Source organism: Pyrus communis, chromosome 5 (genome assembly GCF_041283825.1).
Source record: "Pyrus communis isolate YQ-2024b chromosome 5, ASM4128382v1, whole genome shotgun sequence".
Classification (NCBI taxonomy): domain Eukaryota; kingdom Viridiplantae; phylum Streptophyta; class Magnoliopsida; order Rosales; family Rosaceae; genus Pyrus; species Pyrus communis.
In genome coordinates, this window is record NC_142569.1 from 7,281,436 (window position 1) to 7,305,836 (window position 24,401).

The 24,401-nt window shown below is 38.1% G+C and overlaps 3 protein-coding genes and 1 pseudogene across 10 annotated transcripts; 3 read left to right on the plus strand and 1 right to left on the minus strand.

Moving 5' to 3' along the window:
- Positions 1-298: 298 nt before the first annotated feature.
- Positions 299-7,069, plus strand: LOC137725210 (potassium transporter 11). 6 transcript variants are annotated; one of them, XM_068463813.2, is made up of 9 exons: positions 299-725; positions 1,103-1,457; positions 1,759-1,984; positions 2,510-2,755; positions 3,960-4,010; positions 4,150-4,410; positions 4,518-4,691; positions 5,262-5,516; positions 5,859-7,069. In XM_068463813.2, the coding sequence occupies exons 2-9, from the start codon at positions 1,326-1,328 to the stop codon at positions 6,899-6,901; spliced, it is 2,388 nt and encodes a 795-aa protein (XP_068319914.2). In that variant the 5' UTR covers positions 299-725; positions 1,103-1,325; the 3' UTR covers positions 6,902-7,069. The 6 variants fall into 6 exon arrangements, with proteins under 6 accessions (XP_068319914.2, XP_068319915.2, XP_068319912.2 ...); XM_068463814.2 differs by having other exon boundaries at positions 1,762-1,984; XM_068463811.2 differs by having other exon boundaries at positions 322-725; positions 1,342-1,457.
- Positions 7,070-8,154: 1,085 nt separating this feature from the next.
- LOC148696648 (potassium transporter 10-like) lies at positions 8,155-11,968 on the plus strand (annotated as a pseudogene).
- Positions 11,969-14,761: 2,793 nt separating this feature from the next.
- Positions 14,762-19,818, plus strand: LOC137724663 (potassium transporter 10-like). 2 transcript variants are annotated; one of them, XM_088694014.1, is made up of 9 exons: positions 14,762-15,110; positions 15,495-15,731; positions 16,015-16,240; positions 16,456-16,701; positions 17,029-17,079; positions 17,190-17,450; positions 17,541-17,708; positions 17,945-18,199; positions 18,546-19,818. In XM_088694014.1, exons 2-9 carry the CDS (start codon positions 15,606-15,608, stop codon positions 19,586-19,588), a joined length of 2,376 nt encoding a protein of 791 aa, XP_088550140.1. In that variant the 5' UTR covers positions 14,762-15,110; positions 15,495-15,605; the 3' UTR covers positions 19,589-19,818. The 2 variants fall into 2 exon arrangements, with proteins under 2 accessions (XP_088550140.1, XP_088550141.1); XM_088694015.1 differs by having other exon boundaries at positions 14,791-15,110; positions 15,498-15,731.
- Positions 19,819-20,316: 498 nt separating this feature from the next.
- LOC137726285 (APO protein 1, chloroplastic) lies at positions 20,317-23,504 on the minus strand. Of its 2 annotated transcripts, none has more exons than XM_068465189.2 (5): positions 23,364-23,504; positions 22,897-22,982; positions 22,729-22,802; positions 21,457-21,821; positions 20,317-21,325 (listed from the first exon to the last, which is right to left on the minus strand). In XM_068465189.2, exons 2-5 carry the CDS (start codon positions 22,949-22,951, stop codon positions 20,488-20,490), a joined length of 1,332 nt encoding a protein of 443 aa, XP_068321290.2. In that variant the 5' UTR covers positions 22,952-22,982; positions 23,364-23,504; the 3' UTR covers positions 20,317-20,487. The 2 variants fall into 2 exon arrangements, with proteins under 2 accessions (XP_068321290.2, XP_068321291.2); XM_068465190.2 differs by having other exon boundaries at positions 22,897-22,972; positions 23,364-23,488.
- Positions 23,505-24,401: the final 897 nt, after the last annotated feature.

Here is a 24,401-nt window from a genome sequence, read left to right on the forward strand (position 1 = left end):
TACTTAATATTTTTAGACAGAATATCTGCTAATTATATACCTGAACGTGTTTTTTTTGGTTCAAATTAACAAAAAAAATTTGTCAAAAATGTGGGAGGTTCCGAGTTCGATACTTTGAGTTAGTGAGTTTGCTTAACTGAAGCCTTAAGCAGTGTGAAATTCTCCATAATCTCGCAAGATCCGGAAGAAGTGAATACCTGGAACTTATCATCAGCTATTCCTTTTTGTAAAAAGAAAAAAAGAAAAAAACTTTTTGTCCCTCTTGGACATAAATAACCAAAAACTAACAATCAAACTTATCTTCTGTGGATTTACTTGTGCATAAAGAAAAAGAAGAATCAACTTCTCCTCTTTACTCTCTCTCTCTCCTCTCCTTGTCTTTTTCTAGATATTCTCTCTACATTCTCCTATTAATTGGCGGAGAGATGCTTCATGAGTAAATCCTTTCTTTAAAGCAGCTGTGTGTTTTTCTGTTATTTGGCTGAAAAGCTTGCCCCTTCAACAAATAAACTCCCAAAACGGACTGTGAAAACCTGCGCTGCAAAAGGACTTCCTTTCTGTTTCAGCCAGCCTTTGTTTTCTCCTGCAGAAAATCGACTCTCTCTCCCACTCTCTCTCTCTGTTCATCTTCCCTGCTTTAGTGCATCATGGGATGCTTCTTGATCATGTGGCTGAGACTCAACCACCCCACCAGCTGACCCCACCTGGGAATTCCAGTGGCAAAAGTAATAATTATCACTTCCTTGTTTCTTCTGTCGTTTCCTTGTCTGTGTGAGGTGTTCTTTGAGCTCTTCTGTCATCAATTGCCAATTGGGTTTCTGGGTTTTAACGGGTTTTGTTCAATTCCTGAATTTTGGGTATATTTGGCACTGAGTTGAATTATAAAACTTTAGTTTTATTTCATTTTCTTGGTGGGTTTTTATCAAAAGATTGGAACTTTGGTTTTTGTTCTTTCAAGCTTTTGGTGGGTGTCAACTTTTTGAGCTCTGACAGTTTCTGTATAGTGCTTTTGGATTGTCTTTTGTTGTTTTAAAAGATATGTTTTTTGAACTGGACATATCATCCTAATCAGTTTTTGTTGTTGTTCTCTTTTGCTGTGCAGATTGTATTGTTTTGTTTGTGGGTTTCTATGCAAAGTTGTATTGGGAGTAAATTTTTCAAGTGAAGATTAAAAATTGAAGATCTGGGTCTAGCTTTAAAGTCAGTTTTTTGTGATTTGATTTTGGTTTTGTTGAGTATTCCTGTTGTGGGATTTGGATTGTGAGGAGTGAGGGGATATCAGAAGGAATAAAATTGTGGAAGCTGCAGAACCTTTTGAAATTTCAATGGCTTCAAATGCAGAGGTTAATGGAGACAGTGATACCACCAACAAAGGCAGTATGTGGGTTCTGGATCAGAAGCTTGACCAACCCATGGACGAGGAGGCTGGCAGGCTGAGAACTATGTACAGGGAAAAGGTACCCTCTCTCTAATCCTCCCACTTCCCTCTTACATATGTGTATGTCAATCTGTAACAGTTCAGAAGTAATTCAATGAAGTTAAAACAGTTTTTACTCCCTGTATAAGAGTTTATACCTTCTCAGGCTAAACTATTAGCAAGTAGTTCTCTTTATTCTTTGTTGGACGTAATTCAACTGCTATGAAAACGACTGGAATGTGGTATATGCTTATAGGTTGAGTAATTGCCTGTTATTAGTTGATTTGCAAGATAATGTATGTTCTTGATTCTGTTTGCTGATCCAAATTTCGATTCTCCAGAAGTTCTCCGCACTATTGCTTATGCGGCTTGCATTCCAAAGTCTTGGAGTGGTTTTTGGAGATTTGGGTACTTCTCCCTTGTATGTTTTCTACAATACCTTTCCCCATGGGATTAATGATCCGGAGGATGTGGTTGGAGCTCTTTCGTTGATTATATACTCTCTTACTCTTGTACCGCTCCTCAAGTATGTATTTGTTGTTTGTCGGGCAAATGACAGTGGTCAAGGTAAACCAAACTCTACTTGTAGATTTGCTCCATTAAATTCAACTGTTCTGGTGTTTTATGGGATTGTAAAATGGACAAAGCACATGTTTACTATTATTTGCTATTACAGTTAAAATATGCCTACTTAAAATCTATGCTAGCGTATAAAGTGATCTCTAGCAGAATTGTTTCGAAAAGTAGCATATACTATTGTCTAGTGTTCGGCTTACATTAATGATGCACGCCTATAAATTTTTTACTTACCTTTTCAATCCCCAGCTCACATCATTGGTTATGTGTTTTAAGTTATGCGCAGCAATGTGTGAAGCTATTCTTACACATGAAGTGATTATTTTGGCAACACTGATACATGTACTTCTTAATTTAGAATAAAGGTTTGGTTTCTCCTGAAATTGATTAAATATGACATTGTGTCTGCTTTGTTTTCAATGTTCTCGAACTACATGCCTCCAAGAGTTGCATAGTACCTTTTGTGCTTATGAGTCACCGTAAAGTCTTATGGAGCTTGTGGTTTCTGCGTTGCAGGTGGAACATTTGCTCTTTATTCACTTCTCTGTCGGCATGCAAATGTTAAAATTATTCCTAACCAACACCGGACTGATGAGGAGCTAACGACATATAGTCGTTCTACTTTCCATGAACAATCATATGCTGCAAAAACCAAGAAGTGGTTGGAGGGGCATGCATCAAGGAAGAATGCCCTTCTTCTTCTGGTCCTCATAGGCACTTGTATGGTGATTGGAGATGGAATTCTTACTCCAGTTATATCTGGTACGCATTCCACAGTAGGAGTTATCCTAACCTTTCTCCTAGTAATTAATCTACCTGTTTGCCCTTTTTTTTTTATCTACTTTTTTGGTGCCACAATAAGTGAAAAAAATTAATTAGGAGAAGCCCAATGGTGCATTCAGGTACATAAGAAGTATACACACAAGAAGTAATCGAGAAACAGAGAAACTTCTTATTAAAAGTCCCAAAGAAGTTAAGAAACAAAGAAAAGCTAGAAAAGGATAATGTGTTCTGGAGGTCAATGTAGTTATCGACATGGATAACAATCTCAAAAGTCAGCCTTTAGCCAATACATAGAGTGCTGCACTCAGAAAGATCTAACATATCTGTCTAAACAGAAAAAGAAGTAATCCAAACTGTATGACTCCTCATCTTACTAAAGGGCCATGCCAAGAAGTAAGTGCCGAAGAATGTTCTTGGAAGCATCCCACGATCCACTAAATAACAAAAGCACAAGGGCCTACAAATCACATGACAATGTATCAGGAAATGATTTATTGATTTTCTGCATGCTTACTCAGTCTTAGGTTTTCCCATGTTTTTCTCGGTACTCAGTCGTTCCCTTATTAATCTCAGTGTCCGCAGTTTCAAAGAGTTAATATCTTCATCATTCTCAAGAGAAACAATGCATTCCATTAGTCTTGGTATCTAGTGATGTCTGGGAAACTGTCGCAGGTTTTATTGAAGAAAAATCTGGTTCCATTTCCATGGGTTGAAGTAATGAGTTGGAAGTGGAAGTTGGTTAATGTCATGTCATCCTGAACTATCGGACATGATATGGCGTATTTTCTTCATACATAGAAGACAATTAAAGTTGCAGATTTTAGGCACCATATAATTGAACATCTTCAATGTTCTTTTCTTGATTCTGGAAGCAGAAAAAATTTCGCTGCTTAAGATTTCCTACTTTGTCTAACAGTTTTCCGTAACACCCATACCCTTCTTATTTACGTAATTAGGAATGTACAACTCTCTTGCATTTTCCTTTATCTCAACTCATCCTTCATTCCAAACCATTTGGGTTGGCTGTGTTAATTATCTTTCCCAAACAACATGGAGTCCTCTTTTTTTCTACTCAGTTTGATAAAAAAAGTGACACATCAATATCAATTAAGTTAAATTTTTTCTATTTTCCTCAGGTTCACCGCTCATTAGAAAATGACTAACTATGCTTTGCTTTTGACAGTTTTATCAGCTGCTGGTGGGATCAAAGTCAGAAGTCCTGGCATGAACAGTGGTACCACTAAATTCTGTGGAGCTAAAGTTTATTTTTTATTCTTTTATAATTGTCAATTTTTTATGATTGCTGCCTCTGCATCTTTCTCCCTCATTACTTGAACTATTTCTTAACTTATACTTTCTTTGTTGTGGCACAGATTATGTCATACTCGTTGCTGTTGTAATATTAGTAGGTCTGTTTAGCGTGCAGCACTATGGCACAGATAAAGTTGGTTGGCTCTTTGCTCCCATTGTGCTGCTTTGGTTTGTATTAATTGGAGGTATTGGCATTTTCAACATCTGGAAACATGACAGTACTGTTTTGAGAGCTTTTTCCCCCGTGTATATATATCGGTATTTTAAAAGGAACGGGAGAAATGGTTGGACTTCCCTTGGGGGTATTATGCTTAGTATAACAGGTAAAGTTTCTGTATCCAAGTTTCACTTTCCAACTCTTTTAAGTTTCAAGAAAATTCTACCACATCTCTGATCTTGGATTCTGATGGAAAATTCTGAATGATTACAGGGACAGAAGCACTCTTTGCCGACCTTGCCTATTTTCCAGTTTCAGCTGTACAGATTGCGTTTACTACAGTCGTGTTTCCTTGCCTTCTTTTGGCCTATTGCGGACAGGCTGCCTTCCTTGTGAAAAATCATGCAGACAAAACTGTGCTTCAAGCATTTTATCTTTCTATTCCAGGTTTCTTCTAATTTATATTTTGCATTTAAAGGATGCTCATATCAAACATGGTGGTACACATAACGGTTTTCTCAAAATTGGGGCATAACATTTCAAAGTATAGTTTTTGATAGAATTAAAGAACATGCCCTTCACTCCTCAGTACCTTTTTTAGTCTTTTTAATCGTAACTAACGTAGATTGTTGGGTCTATTTTTTTGTACAAAGGAGGTCAAGGTGGGGATGGGCACGCTCAAACTTTAACTTTGAGTGTGAGAGTAAATACTTTCTACCTTTCGAGCTACAATCGAGCTACAAGTCCCCACTTCTCTATTTGCTGAGAGATTATTTGATCAAATATTTGAACGAATATGATTGCTTTGAAGAAACTCATCAAAATCGATATGACACAAAATATATTTAGTAGTCTTTTAGTTGGAGTGGGTATGTAATATTTCCTGTACAGAATTTTTACTGTGCCATCTCTAACATAATCTAAGAAAAGCGGGGAAACAAGTAATATAATGTCTGATACAGTAGGCAAGGCAGCATGCTGTTGTTCCAAAGATGCTTACTGTTTCTCTTACTGCAGAACAAATATACTGGCCAGTCTTCATTGTTGCGACTCTTGCTGCCATAGTTGCTAGTCAAGCGACAATATCAGCAACATTTTCAATAATCAAGCAGGCTCATGCACTTGGCTGTTTTCCTAGAGTCAAAGTTGTACATACATCAAAGAAGTTCCTCGGCCAAATATATATTCCAGATATTAATTGGATCCTTATGATTCTTTGCATTGCTGTGACTGCTGGGTTCAAAAATCAAAGCCAAATTGGAAATGCTTATGGTAAGTTCATCCTCTGCTAAATCTTGTGAAGCTTACGTAAGCCATATTCTCTACTCTGTGCAACTAGACTCGAAGAACATGTAATGTAATTGCGAAATCTTCTTTGAAAAAAAAAAAAATGGTTGAAAACTTCTTTAAATAAAATAAGAGACGGGAGAAGTATTTGAGATAAACTCAAAGGTGAATAAGTCGGGAGGTGGTGAACTTTTTTTGAGACAATGTAGAAAAATAGTTGCTGACCTGCCGTTGTGAAATTGATTTATGATGAAATTTTTACTAGTTTAAGCTCGTTCTTCCAAAATAAGCTTGCACTCACTTGAGTTATATTTTATGTTGCTACAGGGACGGCAGTTGTAATAGTCATGCTGGCAACCACATTGCTTATGACTCTAATCATGATATTAGTGTGGCGCTGCCATTGGATTCTTGTCGTTACATTCACCAGCTTGTCGCTGATTGTGGAATGCACTTACTTTTCCGCTGTACTCTGCAAGGTTGATCAAGGTGGATGGGTTCCTCTTGTGATTGCAGCTGCTTTTCTTCTCATCATGTATGTTTGGCATTATGGTACGTTGAAACGTTATGAGTTTGAGATGCACAGTAAAGTTTCAATGGCATGGCTTCTTGGGCTTGGCCCCAGTTTAGGACTGGTTCGGGTCCCTGGGATAGGACTTGTGTACACCGAGCTTGCAAGCGGGGTGCCCCACATCTTTTCCCACTTCATCACCAACCTGCCTGCAATCCACCAGGTTGTTGTCTTTGTCTGTGTTAAGTACCTCCCTGTATACACCGTCCCAGAAGAAGAAAGATTCCTTGTCAAGCGGATTGGCCCCAAGAGTTTCCACATGTTTCGTTGTGTTGCAAGATACGGTTATAAAGACCTACACAAGAAAGATGACGACTTTGAGAAGAAGCTCTTTGAAAACCTTTTCCTGTTTGTCCGGCTCGAGTCCATGATGGAAGGGTGTTCAGACTCAGATGAGTACAGCATCAATGGCCAGCAAACTGAGAGATCAAGGGACGGCCTCTTAACCAATAATGGCAACACAACCACTTCTACCGTAGACCTCAGTATCTTATCAGTGGACTCAATTGTTCCGGCTAAATCTCCACCGCACGCGAACAATACCGTGAGTTCGTACGGGCAGATGAGCAGCCAGAATGAGATTGATGAGCTAGAGTTTCTGAATAATTGTCGAGAGTCCGGGGTGGTGCATATACTTGGGAACACGGTAGTGAGAGCAAGGAGGGATTCCAGGTTCTACAAAAAGATAGCCGTTGATTACATTTATGCATTTCTCAGGAAAATTTGCAGGGAGAATAGTGTGATCTTCAACGTTCCTCATGAGAGTCTATTGAATGTTGGACAGATTTTCTATGTGTAATTTTTTTGTCTGTCATAAAATAATTACTTTATATCATATGTAAATGCCAATTGTATTTTTTTTAAATTCTGTATTATTGCAACTATAGTTACAACAATAAAGTCTTAGACCAATAAGTGGGTGGCTATATGTATTCTAGCATGCTAATGCGCCCGGTTTTGCCCCAAATCTTTCGTTAGCTCCAAGTACTGTATGTTTTTTTTCCTTAGAATCTCTTCATAAGTCTTCCTCTATACTTTTAGCCCTAACTCTGCCTGATATTCGCACCTTCTAACCAAAGCATTTGTAGGTCTTCGATTCACATGTCCAGACATTCTTAACCAATTTTTTCTCATTGTCACTTCAATTGCGTCCAATCCTACCTTACCTTGGATATCTACATTCTTAATCATGTATTTTCTCGTGTGCCAACACATTCAACGAAATATTCTCATCTCAGCTACATATTTTTTGCGCATGTTGATGTTTGACTACCCAACATTCTGAAGCACAAAGCATTATAAGCCTTATTGCCATCCTATCCTATATTTTTTTTCCCCCCAAAGCTTTAGTGGCTTACTACAGTCAGTATAATATTAGGAATGCAATTAGACTGTTCAGAAATGTTACAAAAACTTGTGAAAAATGGGATTATCTGTTTTTGCCTTCTGTTGAACTTGGTACTTGTTTATAGCTTTGAGATGGGAAATGTAAATTCTGGTATTTAACATACGTCGAGAATCTTCTTTGTAATTTTTTTTAACAGAAAACATGTCAAGCTCCAAAATTTAGATTTTTTTTTTTTTTTTGGTAGAATAGTAATTTTGAACTCGAGAAAGAGGAAGTGAATTCTCTCAACAAACTGAGAGGGAAACTCGTTGCATGTCAAGCTACGTGCTTGTTGCATCGTGTCACTCAGTTTTCTACAAAGGTCTTCTATTCTACGTAAAAATCTGGATATTTATTTCGTTTTATTTCCCTTTTGTTACATGAAATGCAAAATCTATAAATAGGCGAGGCATCAAACCATGATCCGATTGCATTGCCCTCCGTAAAAATATGAGACGAATAAAAATTCCTGCCCCTAATCCTCTACAAACTGTTGTCCCAAGCACCAAGCAAATTCTGGGGTACCACAAGAAAACCTCAAGAAAAAAAAATGGAAAAATAAAATTATTCAAGTGAAGAAATTGGAAAAATGTTGCTGGATAGGTGAAGTTCGAGCACGGGAAGAAGAACCCATTTGCATAAGTGAGCTGCTGATCACTGCAACAATGTCTGACAATGGAGACACTGAAAAAAAAGGTGGGGTCTGGGATTTGGATCAACAGCTCGACCAGCCCATTGATGAGGAGGCTAAAACGGTCAGAAACGTGTACAGGGAGCAGGTTCTCTCTCTCTCTCTCTCTCTCTCTCTCCCTCTCTAAAACCCAGTTCACCAAATTTGGAAATGTCTAAGCTAAAGTCTTTAACTTGTGTAAGTTGTTGAGATAGGGATAAGTAAAATGATTCAATGGACTGCATTTTCAATTGGGAGAGAAGTTTTGGTAGGGCTGCCCTACTACGGAAGCTCTCACATTGGTTGGAAGTAACATGGGTCAGGTGATACCAAAATATAGGAGGTCCCATGCATAAGTGAGATGTGCCCTACGATTGACATGGTCCGGATGTTGCTACCGATTTTTTTTCTCTTCAATTAGACGTAATCAGAATTTTCTTATTAATTGTAAACTCTTTGATGGCAGACATGTTTTGAATGCAATTAAAAGATATTTGAGGTAATGTGTTATTCCTAGGACTAGCTTTTGGTCCTGCTTCTGATTGCTCTTGGTTCACTTCAGACGCGTTGTTCAGTGGGAACGGTTCTACAGCTTGCATTTCAAAGCCTTGGTGTGGTCTATGGAGATTTGGGCACATCCCCCTTGTATGTTTTCAAAAATACATTTCCTGCAGGAATTGATGACCCGGAAGATTTACTCGGAGCTTTATCGGTTATCATATATTCACTCACTCTTATTGCACTCGTGAAGTATGTTCTTATAGTCTGTAGAGCGAATGACAATGGTCAAGGTAAACTGATGATTGATCTAAATTTAACTGTGTTGATTGTTCACTAATCGGTACAGTTGCATAAAAGATTATGGATGGTTTTTTGAGCTGTTGAGTTGTTTCATGTGGCCTCAACTTTGCGGTCCATTTACTTATTTCACCTTCGTCCTCTTAGGGTTGGTTGGTGGTTCTTATGTTTGTTTCCCTTGGGAGCGATTGAAGGAAGGTTTTCTTCCCGAAGATTTCATGAATTAGAAAGGGGGAGGATAAAGTTGGTGAGGGGGAGGGAACAGATGAAAGTTTGGTGTACAAACACTATGTAAATGTATACAAGACATCCGCGTAATACAAACGTTTGACTAATATCATGCATCCTTTGCTATGTGTACTTTTGATAGTAGTATACTGTAAAATGCAGTTCCTGTAAGCTTATCCTCCTCATGGTTGCAGGTGGAACATTTGCTCTTTATTCATTACTCTGCCGGCATGCAAAAATAAAGACTGTTCCCAACCAAGACCATAGCGATAAGGAGCTAACAACATTTAGCAGTTCTACTTTTGGTGAGAAATCATTTGCTGAATGCACCAAGAGATGGCTGGAAGGACATGCAGTGATGCAGAACATACTTCTTATTCTTGTCCTGATTGGCTCTTGCGCTGTGATAGGGAACGGGATCCTGACTCCAGCCAGATCAGGTATATTATCATCATGTCGTAGACTCGTAGGATCATTCTTCTGTCCATATATGTTTTTAATCATCTTACAGATTTAGATCATTTTCGACAAATATGAAAGTGAGTAGGTTACACGAGAAGGTAAATCGGTTTAGGCAAGTATAAAATGAACAAGTGATGGATAAGCCAGGTTTATCGGATACTTTTCGTAATTAGTAGACAAAAAGAAGGAAGCAAACAGCGGAGAACTTCTTGTATTCATGTTGCCATTTTATTAAGCATCTGCTCTTAAGTTGAATATGTAGTCCCACTTTCTGCAACTATCTGCACAAATTCGAGATGAAAGCGAGTTATATCAATGAAATGTCAAACTTCTCCTTGGACATCTTCGAGGGTATCCCTTATCATGCAATTTGTCTAAATTGAGGAGGAACTTTGAGTTGTTTTTGCACAAGCTTTATTTGTTGACCTGGCTGTCAATCTCTAACACGTATAACTCGCTTTCATATCGGTCTTTGTGCAATTTTTCTAGGGACATTAAGGCCTCGTTTCCATTGAGTTGAATTTGCACAAGGCCTTAATATGTTCTTTAATGCTAATGAGGTGAGTATGATTCTTTCTCAGTTCCATTGGACGCTGCTGAACCATATTCTATTTGATAATTATATGTAATACTTAACCATACTTTCTTTAACAGTACTGTCAGCGGTCAGTGGGATCAATGTCGGATGGTCCCCGAACAGTAACTGTATCTCCATGCTCCTGGATGTAAAGTTCTTCTATTTGCTTCATCGTTTCTGTTACTGAATCATTCAATGTTCCAAATCTGATTACACATTTTTATATACAGGCGTAGACGTGCTTGTTGCTGTTGTTATACTGGTACTTTTGTTTGTCGTGCAACAATTTGGTCCAGAAAAAGTTGATTGGCTGTCTGCACCAATTGTGCTCCTTTGGTTTATCGTTATTGGCCTGTGTTTGCTGTTGCAACTGCAGCTGCTAGTGTTGCAAGTCAGGGCATCATCACCGCCACTTTTTCATTAGTCAAGCAAGCCCTTGCACTTGGCTGTTTCCCTCGAGTCAAAGTTGTATATACATCGAGGAACCCTCACCATATTTATATTCCAGACATTAACTGGATTCTTATGATTCTATGCATCTTCATAGCAGCTCGGTTTAGAAATCAATTCGAAATTGGGAACGCTCTTCTCATCCTGCAGAATGTCCTATAGTTGTTTTCATCCTTTTCGATTACTTTCTTTCGTATCTACAACTTTTCTCAAGTGTTCAATTTCTCTGACGTTCTGACTGTTATTTGCATCAACTGATGCAATCTTATGTGTTGCAACAGGGACGGGGGTTCTTATAGTCATGTTAGTAATCACATTTCTTATGATGTTGGTCATGATATTAGTTTGGCGCTGTCATTGGATTCTCGTACTTATCTTCAGTGTCTTAACGTTCGTGGTGGAGGGCACTTACTTTTCAGCTATACTCCCCAAGATCAATCAGGGAGGCTGGGTTCCTCTTGTGCTTACGCTAGCCTTCTTTATCGTCATGTATGGCTGGCATTACGGTACAGTAATACGCTATGAGATTGAGATCCACAGCAAGGTGTCGATGGCATGGCTTCTTGGACTTGGTCCTAGTTTAGGACTAGTTCGGGTACCTGGGATAGGCCTCGTGTACTCTGAGATAGCGACTGGAGTGCCACGCATCTTCTCTCACTTTATCACCAACCTGCCCGCCATCCACACTGTTGTCGTCTTTGTCTGCGTCAAGTACCTACCTGTCTGCAGAGTCCCAGAAGAGGAGCGGTTCCTTGTAAAGCGTATTGGACCCCAAAACTTCCACATGTTCCGTTGTTTGTACGATATGGCTACAAAGACGACCACAAAAGGGATGATGAGTTTGAGAAGAAGCTCTTTGACAATCTCTTCACTTTGTCCGGCTTGAGTCCCTGATGGAAGGATCTTCGGGCTCTGATGTGTCCAGTTTACTGAACCAGGACGCCACATGGAACAATCACAGTGCCAATGCAGACCTGTCGATAGCATCAGTATGCTCACTTGAACCTGATGATTCTCCGGTGCATATCGGCCAGAGTTTGGCCCTTCTGTCCCGCAGAGCAAGCAGCTGGTGGAGCTCGACGGGATAGAGTTCTTGAACCGGTGTAGAGATGCAGGGGTGGTGCACATACTTGGGAACACTGTCGTAAACGGTAGGGGGAGATCGAATTTTTTCAGGAGGGTGGCGATTGATTACCTGTATGCATTTCTTAGGAAGACATGCAGAGGGAACAGTGCGTTGTTCAATGTTCCTCATGAGAGTTTCTTGAGTGTCGGACAGATTTTCTACGTGTAACACTTTTTTAATTTGTAAGTTAGCTTCTGCCTTCTCCATTAGACAAAAAAGATGCAACATTCAGAACTAGACTACTAGAGCGTGGATTTTCCAACAGGCATATCCTCAACTTCGTGAAAAACTTACGTGCAACATGATGTATATTCTTCTGTGTCCCTACAACACTCTCGGGATAAGAATTTTCACTCTAAATTTGCTAAGAAACACGATGGTTGGCTTAGAAAAACACAAAATCACTTGTGCAAGAGATTTTTTTTTTTTTTTTAATGACAAAATGACATTCTAAATTTTTGTGATAAGGTGAGATTTGAACTAATTTCACTTTTAACATATTACATTGGGGCTTATTATATTAATACCCCACAAATTGTTGAATAAACCCCACATTTGCTTTTTAACTTAAAAATTATCTTAATACACCCCACATACTTTTCCATAATACACCCACACCCCGCATTCTCAATATACAACTTATATTTTGTACATACACCCCACATTTCTCAAATCTTATAACACTCTTTTTTAATTTTTACAGATTGAATCTAATCATTTGAACGTTTAGTTTGCCAAAAGATTTCAAATCATCTGAACGTTTTGTTTGCCGAATGATTTCAAAATGATGATTTGCTAGGTAGGGTAACATCAACAATGGCTTTATTGTTAGGTTTAACTTCGTGCTACGCAATTTTTGTTTTGACTTTCACGAACTTCATTTCTGCAGTGTGGAGCACTTGGAAAACACAAGGTTCTAAAAAACGTTAGGCGCTAGTCTGGCAACAGGCTGGCGCCTAGCCACCTAGGGTCTAGGCGGGCACCTAGGCGGATTTAGGTAAATTTCTTGTATATCTTGTAAATAAGTGCATATTGACACTTACAAAAAATTATATTTGTATGAAATCCATGAATAAGATAATAAAATAATGATAAAATGCAAAAAGAGTATCCAATAAATCTAAATTTTAAAAACACATTAAGCATATATGTCATATAAGTTACATATATAAAGTGAGAAAGTGAAAAATGTGAAGTTTTCAAAAGATCAAGAAAGAAATTCTTCTCCCTATTTTAGGGTTTTAAAATAGAATAATAGAGATAAAATAGTAATTTAAGATATTTTAAAAGAAGAGATATAGTATTGGAATTTAAAAAAAAAAAATTTAAATGGGAAGAGATAAAATCCCACCTAACGTCTTGCCCCACATCTGCAACCCCTCTTTCACGTCACCAAAGAAGTCTCAATCCAACATAATGATGTAATAGTAGAGAAAAGATTAAAGAAATCAATTCTATTATTTAATGATTAATGAAAAGGCATAGTGGGTTTCTTTCTCGCACATATTCTTCTTCTTCTTCAATCTGGTTGTTTTCCATTTTCTCTTCCTCATCACTCACATATACATCTTATATTTTTCTCTGTAAGTTCCCTTCTTCGTCGAGTCTAACATTAATAGAGTTGATTTGCAGATGCAAGTCTGCCTAAGACGAGAGGGCATGGAACAGAAGACCAGAGTTGCAAAGGCATTGGCGATGGAAGAAGACCAGTATCAATCCGCCTAGACATGCCGCCTAGCGTAGCTTAGACCACCTAGCGAGCACCTAGCTCCTCACCGATTTTGTAAACAATTTTCTCTAAATCGTATCCAACAACCACTGCTCAACACCTAGGCGCCGCCTAGGCTGCTTTTTTTTAACACTGGGAAAACATTGGTATCCATTACTTCTAAACACTGAGAAATTGAAGAAAAAATTTATTGGACGAACAAAGTAATGATATTTCATGTAAACTCTCATTGTGATCCCTAAAAGATGAATATGAATATAGAAGTTTAAATAACACAGCAAACGTAAGATTAAATAATTATCGATGTCATCGAAATCACTAAAACAATGAAAAATATGAAGTCTTACCTCATATGAAGCTTCCGAAACATCGATTTCGTGTTTCATTCGTCAAAAACAATTTTTCTTAATCAACATGTTTATTGGTTAGTGTTTTTTCAACATGTTCGTAGCTTCCTAAATATCATAATATAATATAAAATTGATAATAAATCCCTTGGTTTATATTTTCCTCGCACTTGCTTTGACTAATGCCGTACTACTAAGCTAATGTTTGTACGACATTGACTAAGTCCATGTTTGTATAACGTTGTTAATTGGCACACAAAAGTAGCAGAACGTAGAAACATCACACTCATGGTAACATGGTAAAATAATGAGTATATTTGCCACATTTACAATCTTGCATGTTAACAAAAAGAAGCTCATAAAATAACATTCCAAATCTCGTGAATGATTTTGGCATTTGTGTCGGTTGCTTTTCACGTTGTTGGTAATTGTTGATTAAAAATATATATATTTCTGACATGCAAGACATTACACGTTACGAGATTTTTTTACCGTGCTTTAAAAACATTTGTAACTTGAAATTCTCCTGGACATTTAAGGAAGGAGTTGATTTTTAAAGTTGTTGTTTTAACGAAACACTTCTGGTACTGTTCATTTTTAACGAAAAATCACATTTTTATCTTTTTCTGGTACTATTTACTACACATTTAGTTGTCATTTTTCATTAAAACTAAAAAAAAATTAGACTTTGAGTTAGTTTCCCTTTTTAAATTTCTATTCGGAATTGGATCCGCTCCTGACCTTAGTATTCAGAGCTTAGAGTTCAATTCATCTAGACCGTACAAATTCAATCTAACGGTTCCCATTAACTCATTTTTCTGGCCTATCACACAAAATCAACGTCTCTGATTTCTTTTACATACCAATCAGCAGCACATATGATTTGATTCTTAAACTCTAGACATTAAGGTTCACGGATCCAATTCCTTTCTATTCAAAATTTTATATTAAAAAATTAGGCCAAAACACAAACTTGGCAATAACAATTGTCTTAGTGAGATCCAAGAAATTGACCGAGAAAAGGTAAATAACTAAACAGTCACCCCTGCAAGATTAAGAAATGACTCAATGATTGCCAAAACAAAAAAGGGAATGAGCTTGAAGTCTGTAACTCCTCTTTTGCTGGGAAATGGCGTTTTCTCATCTCTCTCACTCTTGTTTTATGCTTTAATGGCTACTCGAAGTCTGTAAGCCAAAACCCACCTGGGAATATCACCTGCAAGTTGCACCCAAGGTAAACACACTAATAAATTTTACTTCTTTTCCCATGTTATTTTACAATTTTTGTGTAAATTATATAATATATATATATATATATATCCTGGGTGTTCTTGGACTGTCATGGATTCAATGGAGTTCTGGGTTATTGTTCATTTTTGGTGTGAAGCTCTGGATTTGATTCATTCAACTTGTTCATCTTCTGTGTTGGAATTCTGGGCGGTGCACTTGTTTCACTTGAATGCTTTTTTAGTGTTTTATACTTGATGATGAGCTTTTTAACTGGGGATTGCATATTGGTGTTTAGTTATTCTGGGAATTTTCCCTGGTAAGTTGGTAGCAATTCAAAAGCAGAATCTTCAGATTTCTAACATTGATATCTGTTTTGGATCTTGTCCAGCAGGACTAAAGTTTCAAACTTTAAATTATAGAGGGGAAGGATTGAAAAGAATCTAGTGGAGAGGTGAATTGGTGGAAGGGAAGTAAAGTCCTTTGAATCATCGGGTTTCGAATGGCTGCAAGAATGGCAGCTGATGAAAGCACTGATAAGAATGGTAACGTTTGGGTTTTGGATCAGCAGCTTGATCAGCCCATGGATGAGGAGGCTAAAAGGTTGAGAAATATGTACAAGGAAAAGGTATTATCTCACTCCTTCACCCCTGTTCTGCAGTGGAACTGTTTGAAAACCGAATTCACCAGTACAAATAGAAATTCGACTTTGAACTTTCGAAATCTAGCAGTCCAGCAATTGGTTGGTTTGTTTATAATCAATTCATTAATGTCTTCAGAGATTTGTTATTAATATTAACTTTTCGTACGACACGGTTGAAACGATTCCTTTATGTAACCTTGAAGGTATTCTGCTATTTCTGAACTATATTTGCTCTTGTTGCTGATCACTTCTTTTCTTATTCTTCCAGAAATTTTCAGCATTATTGCTTGTGCGGCTTGCATTTCAAAGCCTTGGTGTGGTATATGGAGATTTAGGAACATCTCCTTTGTATGTTTTCTACAATACATTTCCTGATGGAATTGGTGACCCGGAGGATTTAATTGGAGCTTTATCTGTTATTATCTACTCCCTCACTCTTATTCCACTCCTGAAGTACGTTTTTATTGTTTGTAGAGCAAATGACAATGGTCAAGGTAATTTGAGCGCAGTCTATCATCGATATATAAGCTCTTCCTTCCCCTCCCCACCTTTGTAATGTTACCGTATTACCTTGAACGCTGTGCTCAGATCATTAATCAAAAGTATCTATGTTTTGATTATTCACTGATAGAGACAATAACATCGAGAGCTATAGATGCTGTTCTTCCAGGTTTTAGTTCATGTAAATTTATCCTCCCCATGGTTGCAGGTGGAACGTTTGCTCTATATTCACTACTCTGTCGATATGCAAAAATAAAGGCTATTCCTAACCAAGACCAAACGGATGAGGCACTAACAACATATAGTCGTTCTTCGTTTGGTCAGAAATCATTTGCTGCAAGAACCAGGAAATGGTTGGAGGGGCATGCATTTATGCAGAGCACGCTTCTTATTCTTGTCCTAGTTGGCTCTTGCATGGTGATTGGGGACGGGATTCTCACTCCAGCCATATCAGGTGCGCAGCTTCATTGTTGATATTGTAGGATCATTCTTCTGTTTAACCATCCTCAACGGTAATTTTCGTGATCATGTAGTTTTGTTTTATGGATATCCCAACACTTTCAACCTGCGTGATTAGTTCCTATAGGCGTAACTTGTAAGGGAAGCATATTGCAATCCCTTATACTCTAACCAATCTTAATTGAGAAACTATTAAAATACTCTACAGTTTATGATAACTCCCGCTGTGGCGAGTATGATTCTTTGTCAGTTCTATTGGAAGCTCTTAACCATATTCTGTTTGATAAATTTACTTAACGCTTAACCATATTATCATTTCCAGTTCTGTCAGCAGTTGGTGGGATCAATGTAGGCCACTCCAAGATTAGTAATGGTATCTCCATACTCTTGGACATAAAGATACTGTTTCATTTGCTTCACCATGTTTGTTACTCATCGAACATTGTTTCCAAATCTAATCATATCTACTCGTTTGTTATACAGAGGTAGTCGTGCTTGTTGCTGTTGTTATACTGATACTTTTGTTTAGTATGCAAAGCTATGGGACAGATAAAGTCGGTTGGCTGTTTGCACCAATCGTTTTTATTTGGTTTCTCGTAATTGGAGGAATTGGCATGTTCAATGTTTGGAAGTATGATAGTAGGGTTTTAAAAGCCTTTTCACCTGTATATGTATATCGATTTTTCAAGAGGGGAGGAAAAGATGGGTGGACCTCCCTTGGAGGTATTATGCTTAGTATAACAGGTAAAATTTCGATATTCCATCCTTTTTTATTTGTGAAATTCAAGCGAGTTTGTGACATAGTCCCTGAAGACTGGTTGTGAACACTTACAGGTACTGAAGCACTTTTTGCTGATCTATCCCACTTCCCAGTCCCGTCCGTGCAACTTGCTTTCACATTGGTTGTATTTCCTTGTCTTCTATTAGCCTACAGTGGTCAAGCAGCATACCTTACAAAAAATCCACACAACGTGATTGGTGCTTTTTATCATTCCATTCCAGGTTTGTTTGATTTCTTTAACTGCAAAATATAACATTTAGGTTTAGGTGTGTATTTTGCCAAAACTGATACCAGCTCAATATGTCTGAGAGATACCATGATACTCAAATTTCACGTAAAGTAGAAATCAGTCATTTAAGAAAAGCCGTTAAACTTTACATATATCATCAGAGTGGGATGAATGCCCTGGCTTTTCGGTAATGCATTGCGGAAAGATTCTGATTAATCGTTCTTGCAGACAAAATATATTGGCCCGTGTTTATTGTTGCAACTGGAGCTGCTGTCGTTGCAAGTCAAGCCACCATAACTGCAACTTTTTCATTAATCAAGCAGGCACTTGCATTAGGCTGTTTCCCAAGATGTAAAGTCGTGCATACATCAAGGAAATACCGTCACCAGATATATATTCCAGAAATTAATTGGATTGTTATGATTCTCTGCATTGCCGTGACAGCTGGGTTTAAAAATCAAAACCAAATTGGGAATGCCTCTGGTAAGTTTAATCGGATGTAGCTTATATTATACATATCTTCCTATGTTACAACATAATTTCATGAAATTTTCGTTGTTTTATCCATCCATGAAAAGACATCGACTTCAGTTAGTATGAAAGTTTTGGTATAGCATTGGTGAAGAAAGAATTTTCCTCCATATCATGCCATCTTTAAATTCTATGAAAATTTTGTAGCGTTAGGAAATCTACGATGGCAATAAGAATTCAGGGTAACCATTTCTCTTCTCAAAATTATGTTCTCACTGTTGCTTGTCGTATCTCATTTCAAGCTTCTTGGTTGAAATTAAGATTGCACCAACTAACAAAATCTTACGTGTTGCAACAGGGACGGCAGTTTGTATAGTCATGCTGGTAACCACATTGCTTATGATTTTAGTCATGATATTAGTGTGGCGCTGCCATTGGATTCTTGTCCTGATCTTCACTGGCTTATCATTGGTTGTGGAGGGCACTTACTTTTCTGCTGTACTCCTCAAGGTCAATCAAGGCGGCTGGGTTCCTCTTGTGATCGCAGCAGTCTTCTTTATCATCATGTATGTTTGGCATTATGGTACGGTTAAACGCTATGAGATGGAGATGCACAGTAAGGTTTCAATGGCATGGATTCTTGGACTTGGTCCCAGTCTAGGACTGGTTCGTGTACCTGGGATAGGCCTTGTATACACGGAGCTTGCAAGTGGAGTGCCCCGGATCTTCTCTCATTTTATCACCAACCTACCCGCCATCCATTCTGTTGTCATCTTTGTCTGCGTGAAGTACCTTCCTGTCTTCACAGTCCCAGAAGAAGAGCGGTTCCTTGTAAAGCGGATTGGACCCAAGACTTTCCACATGTTCCGTTGTGTTGCAAGGTATGGCTATAAAGACTACCACAAAAAGGATGATGATTTTGAGAACAAGCTCTTTCACAACCTATTCGCGTATGTCCGGCTTGAGTCCCTGATGGAAGCGTCTTCAGACTCTGACTTATCTAGTTTACTTGAGCAACAAACTAATCAGTCAGGAGATTGCGAGTTGAGCAATGTCAGCAATATGCACCACTCCAATCAAGTAGACCTGTCAACTGCATCAATGGACTCGATCATGCCTGATGATTCTCCATCGCATGCAAACAACCCGACCTCCTTCATTCCGGCAAGCAGCCAGGCCGAGGCTGATGAGATAGAATTCTTGAACAACTGTAGAGATGCAGGAGTGGTGCACATACTAGGAAATACTGTCATAAAAGCCAGGAGGGAATCAAAACTATGGAAGAAGATCGCCATTGACTACCTATACGCATTTCTTAGGAAGGTGTGCAGGGAAAACAGTGTAATGTTCAACGTTCCTCACGAGAGTCTCTTGAATGTCGGGCAGGTTTTCTACGTATAGCATCTGCGTCAATGTTGTAAACTTCTAACACTTCAAGTTTACATGTTGTCATCCATTTCAGTTCACTGCAACTTGTGGATCGAAATCTAAGTCCCTCCCACAGGGAGATTTTTCGGCCAAATTTGTTTCAGTAACGAGTTTTCTGCTGTACTCCTCAAGGTCCATCTATTGTTTCATATTACTTCAAGTCTTCAATGGCGAATAAATAGATTAAGCAATGTGATTTTGTACTTGTTTATTTGTCTTCAACATTCCACTTCGAATGCTTCTGCTATATATCAGCACAGAAATTATATACACAAGTAGAAGGAAGAAAACAGGAGGAAACAGAAGGCAATTAAATTAAGACAAACATTTAATAAGAGTAAACATAAAAGGTCCAGTAAAATTCAATCCAAGACGGAAATTTGCTCCCGCAATGGTGTCAAATGACTCGAATCTTTTTCATAGGTGGATAATAGTTTATATCTTTGTCGTAGGTAGATAATTAATGATATTAAATATTATCATCATTAAGTAGAAAAGTGCTACAAGTTGATAACAATATTAATATTTCCTTGAAATGTCGAAAGAGGTCTTAAGTTCGAGCAAGGTTTCTTCATTGATTCACAAGGGAGTCGGGACCACATGTTTATCTATCGTAATGTGACAATAGGAATCGAATATTATTGTCAAAGTCACTCTAATGTTTATTTAACTCGCTAATTAGTAATCAATGTTGGACAAGATTTCAAGTTCGAACTCCCCCTCCATTGATAATAAGAAAACGGAAAAGTAAGGAGGGGGGTGATGGGTTCAAATTGGATAGGTCCAGGGTTCGAAACTCTCAAAAGTAACCAAAAGGTTAAAAATCATATATACATGCGTCACAGTATTCTGCTGCACAAAAAGTCTAATATTCAGGCAACTAATTGTGCCTCCTCACTTTCAGGGACAACAATGTCAAGCCTCATCATGGGTTTATATTTCTCAGGGATCTGTGCACCTGCCTGCAAGCAAACCTCTACAACTGCCGGAGCCTTCCCGTAGAACTTCTTAAGCGCACCGCCCTTCAACGGAGGCCCTTTGGGGTCTTCAACATGCCATACGTAATTTGGAGGGAAAACTTCATCCACGGTAGCATCCTGCCAGCCATGCTTCCCATCCCTCCATTGGTGCTTGAATTCCCCACAAAGCTTTGCATTGTGACCCCAAGGTCCCACGTGAACCTCGGAGCAATACCCGCATGCCTTCACTGTGTATCTATCCATCAGCTTCGTCACCCCCAACTTAACAGTTTCATATGCATCCATTGTCTCCTGTGCAATCTTGGGAATATCTGATGGTGGTGGAGGTGGAAACCGCCCACAAGCCCCATGTGTATCGAGATCAATAAGTGATGATGGATTTGCAGAGATCCCTGGTTGAGGCTCCTCAATCAATCCACCTCGATCGATCACTTTCCTTCCAATCATACGGATTGGTTTGGTTCTTCGACGTGAAGGGTACTCAGGGATCTCAACACCAGCTTGGATGCACAGCTCTACAACAGCTGGAATCCTGTCGTATTGAAATCTAGTTTCATGCTTAATGCGCCGACCAAAAGGGTCATAGAGATGATATGCCTCGATGGGTACAAGTACGTCATTGACGGAACCCTTGATCCAGGAGTGGAAGCTCCGGCGTTTAGCACTGGTTGCACCAAGACAGTCCTGTATGTGATGACCAGAGTGGCTCACATGAACCTCAGAGCATTCACTGCAGAAAGAATTGAAGCATTTTATTGTTCCAAGTAAAACCTAGGTTTCTCAGAGGTTAGTACATAGCTATATACAGCCGCATCATAAATTTTGAAGGATTGCCACATCATACAAATAAAGCATACTTACGTGCAAGCGTATACCGGAATAACGTGCAACAGCTGCGCAATGCCTTTAATTAAAATTTTCCAGGAATCTAGTACATGGTGAGCAACGGGAATCAGATCAGGGGCAAGTAATCCATTTTTTGGAGGTTCAAGGGGCTTCTCTATACCCAATTCTGCAAGTTTTTTGTCCTCCTTTGCGGCCTGCTTGATCTTATTTAAGGGAATAGGATACGGTTTCTTCTTATTCTTAGGTAGTACAGGTGGAAGATCCACATTTTGGGGATATGCTTCTCTCTTCCTGTAAGTTGGTTCTACTCTGGTCTTTCTACTGGCAGAAAAGATGGTTCCAAATATACTTCCTCCTTTATGAAGCTTTCCATACTCAAACTGCAATGTGAACAAAACTTAAGCATTAGGTCTCAGGATGAAACTCAAACACACGACTGCTTATATGAATTTACAAATTAAGTAGGACGATATTCTCAAAGCAGCCATACTGTCAAATTACAGTAGCCTTAGAGTGTAACACCACTAGGAACACTTGTAAGAAGCTAATTGATTGGTTGTGAGAATCCCGAAGATATACGTGGGAACATAAACGGTTATAACAGAGTTTCTATTATCAGTATCGAGTTATTAACGGCAACTTTAGGAGGAATCCTTTCAATACTTTTTCATCCCTTTTTCTTTGCATTCATTTATTTTTCTTTAAAAAAATTCAGTCTCATATGGAAACAGATGATTCTGCCTCAGTAGTGGGCAACCAAATAGTATGACTGAAAAACACAAAGTTGAGCTCTTGTCAAGACTCAAAATTCAAAACACAAGAAAATTTACAGTATTCAGATGGGGGTGTGCTATCCACACACCCATTTTTACTTCTCACACACCCCTTGTTAATTTATGTCCGTTGATCTTCTTCAACTCATCCGATCCGATGGCCGAAAACCAAAAAGGTGTGGGAGAAGTAAAAAGGGGTGTGTGGATATCACACCCCTTCAGATATCCATAACCATTTCAAGGAGACGGACAATCCACAAATCGGAACCAACGCTGGCTAAGTCTGATAATTGACATTAGCATTCATATGTTCCATGCTATGATTAGGAATTAGTTGGCTCTAAATTGAGCTTACGCATAGCAAGCTCAACTAAAAAGCTCACAGCAACGGTTAAGGAACTGGGTAAGGACCTTTGCATAATATTTCTCCAAGTCATATGTTATGCATACTTGTAGCACAGTTGCACAATAACGAACAAACAAACAAGAAAGAAAATAAAAGATAGAATCAAACCTTCAACCCAAGACCATACGATGTTGCAGCTGATAACTGAGGCTGCTTGAACTCAATGGTACAGAGGCAAGCACCTACAAAGTTAAGCAAAACCAATACATGTTATTCGTAAACTTGTTTCTAAAAATAAAAAATCGAAGATCGAAAATGAAAGAAGAACTCGATCACCTTTCGGATATGACTCCCACAAAGCAGAGGATGCTATTGGAGGATTCTGGAACATCTAGCTAATATTATTACGAGTCTGCGGTCTCCTAATAAAACCAGTTACCCAATTATTAACATGGCATTTCAATTCCAATATGTAACAGCTGAGACAAAATTGCTAATGAGTGAACAATGATACAAATACAATAAAAAAAAACATGGGTATTCAACCAAAAAGGAAAAATATTTCCAGCAACACAGCACCCCCGCCCAAATCCCACTTTTTTTTTTTCTTGGTTAAAGCCAAAGCTAATGAAATGGTGTTGCTTTTGGACTGTAGAATTTACAGAACCCATCAAATTAATGTTGGATGGGTTCTCTGAGGCTTTTCGTCAAACACTTTGCGTGCACAGCAGACGACGGTCGGATAAACACAACGCAATTCAAAACTTTGAAACAGGCATGCGCCCGTGAGAGAAAGAGCTTACCTTTCGGCAATTTCGAGAACACGACACTGCGAGTCTGCTGCTGTCAAGAGTTCGTGGGTGGCTGTTGTTCTTCAATTAACGGTATTATTTACAGCAATCTTCTCCTTCATTATCTGTTGATGGAAAGGACATAGTTGTAAATAATGCACTAATACGAGGGCATATATAGGAAATTAATTATTATTTCTCGTTGGATAGTTTCTAGACCACGAGTATCATGTATAATCCATCTGCAAACAATTCAACAATGAGATAATGCACACACAACAAAGTTACATTATTATAATAGAATTAGCCGTATTTAGGGGTCAAATTCAAGAAAAACGAGCGTCATTGACTTATTGCACTCGGTAAGTCAAAATTGATATCTCGTCCAACCAAGTACAAACAATTACCGAAAAATTTAAAACTACATGATTTTTTTTTTTTTTTTAACTCCCATGTTTAAGTGTTTTGTTCTTAGTTTTCAACAAGGAAAATTTACTCAATCTTATCAACAAAGCGAATAAGAAAGATTTAAGAGATGGATTAATCTTGAACCAAATGATAAATTAAGTTATTAACATGTCCAGCTAAACCCTAATCCTAACATGAAGAGAATCCCAACTCCACATGTATTTATTGACATGAAAGTGATTAACTTTACCACGTTATGTTTTATATACAAGCAATTTCAAGAAAATATGATTCAAACACAAGATTGTAAGTCTTTAAAAGAGGAGTCAAACATAAAATCTCGAGCACATAACTTTAACATGTTAAAATGTGGGCAAAATACTTTAGAATGTGACCTTTTTATTTTTTTTCTAACCAGTATCATTGTCACATTATGTAAGGAGAACGGCTTGGCTCTTTAAGATTGAGATTTATGAAACTTTGTGTTTATATTCGAACCATTCATATTATAAATCATTCTACAAAAATTATATCTGCAAAAAATCAATTCAAAATAAGATTGTTTTGCCAATCAACTGTACCCTATAGATAGATAGACTATTCGTAATTCTTTTATCAAATCCGTCTATATTTTTATATGTT

What these genes read in the sequence shown, in the direction of transcription:
- LOC137725210 (XM_068463811.2), top strand. Translation starts at nt 653, where the DNA reads ATGCTTCTTGATCATGTGGCTGAGACTCAACCACCCCACCAGCTGACC. An exon ending in GGCAAATGACAGTGGTCAAG is followed by an intron (nt 1,985 to 2,509) that starts GTAAACCAAACT and finishes TCTGCGTTGCAG; the next exon opens with GTGGAACATTTGCTCTTTAT. An exon ending in ATTTTATCTTTCTATTCCAG is followed by an intron (nt 4,692 to 5,261) that starts GTTTCTTCTAAT and finishes CTCTTACTGCAG; the next exon opens with AACAAATATACTGGCCAGTC.
- LOC137726285 (XM_068465189.2), bottom strand. Translation starts at nt 22,951, where the DNA reads ATGTTCCAGAATCCTCCAATAGCATCCTCTGCTTTGTGGGAGTCATAT. An exon ending in CGTATGGTCTTGGGTTGAAG is followed by an intron (nt 21,822 to 22,728) that starts GTTTGATTCTAT and finishes TTCACATTGCAG; the next exon opens with TTTGAGTATGGAAAGCTTCA. An exon ending in ATTCCGGTATACGCTTGCAC is followed by an intron (nt 21,326 to 21,456) that starts GTAAGTATGCTT and finishes TTCTTTCTGCAG; the next exon opens with TGAATGCTCTGAGGTTCATG.
- LOC137724663 (XM_088694014.1), top strand. Translation starts at nt 15,606, where the DNA reads ATGGCTGCAAGAATGGCAGCTGATGAAAGCACTGATAAGAATGGTAAC. An exon ending in AGCAAATGACAATGGTCAAG is followed by an intron (nt 16,241 to 16,455) that starts GTAATTTGAGCG and finishes CCATGGTTGCAG; the next exon opens with GTGGAACGTTTGCTCTATAT. An exon ending in TCTCACTCCAGCCATATCAG is followed by an intron (nt 16,702 to 17,028) that starts GTGCGCAGCTTC and finishes TATCATTTCCAG; the next exon opens with TTCTGTCAGCAGTTGGTGGG.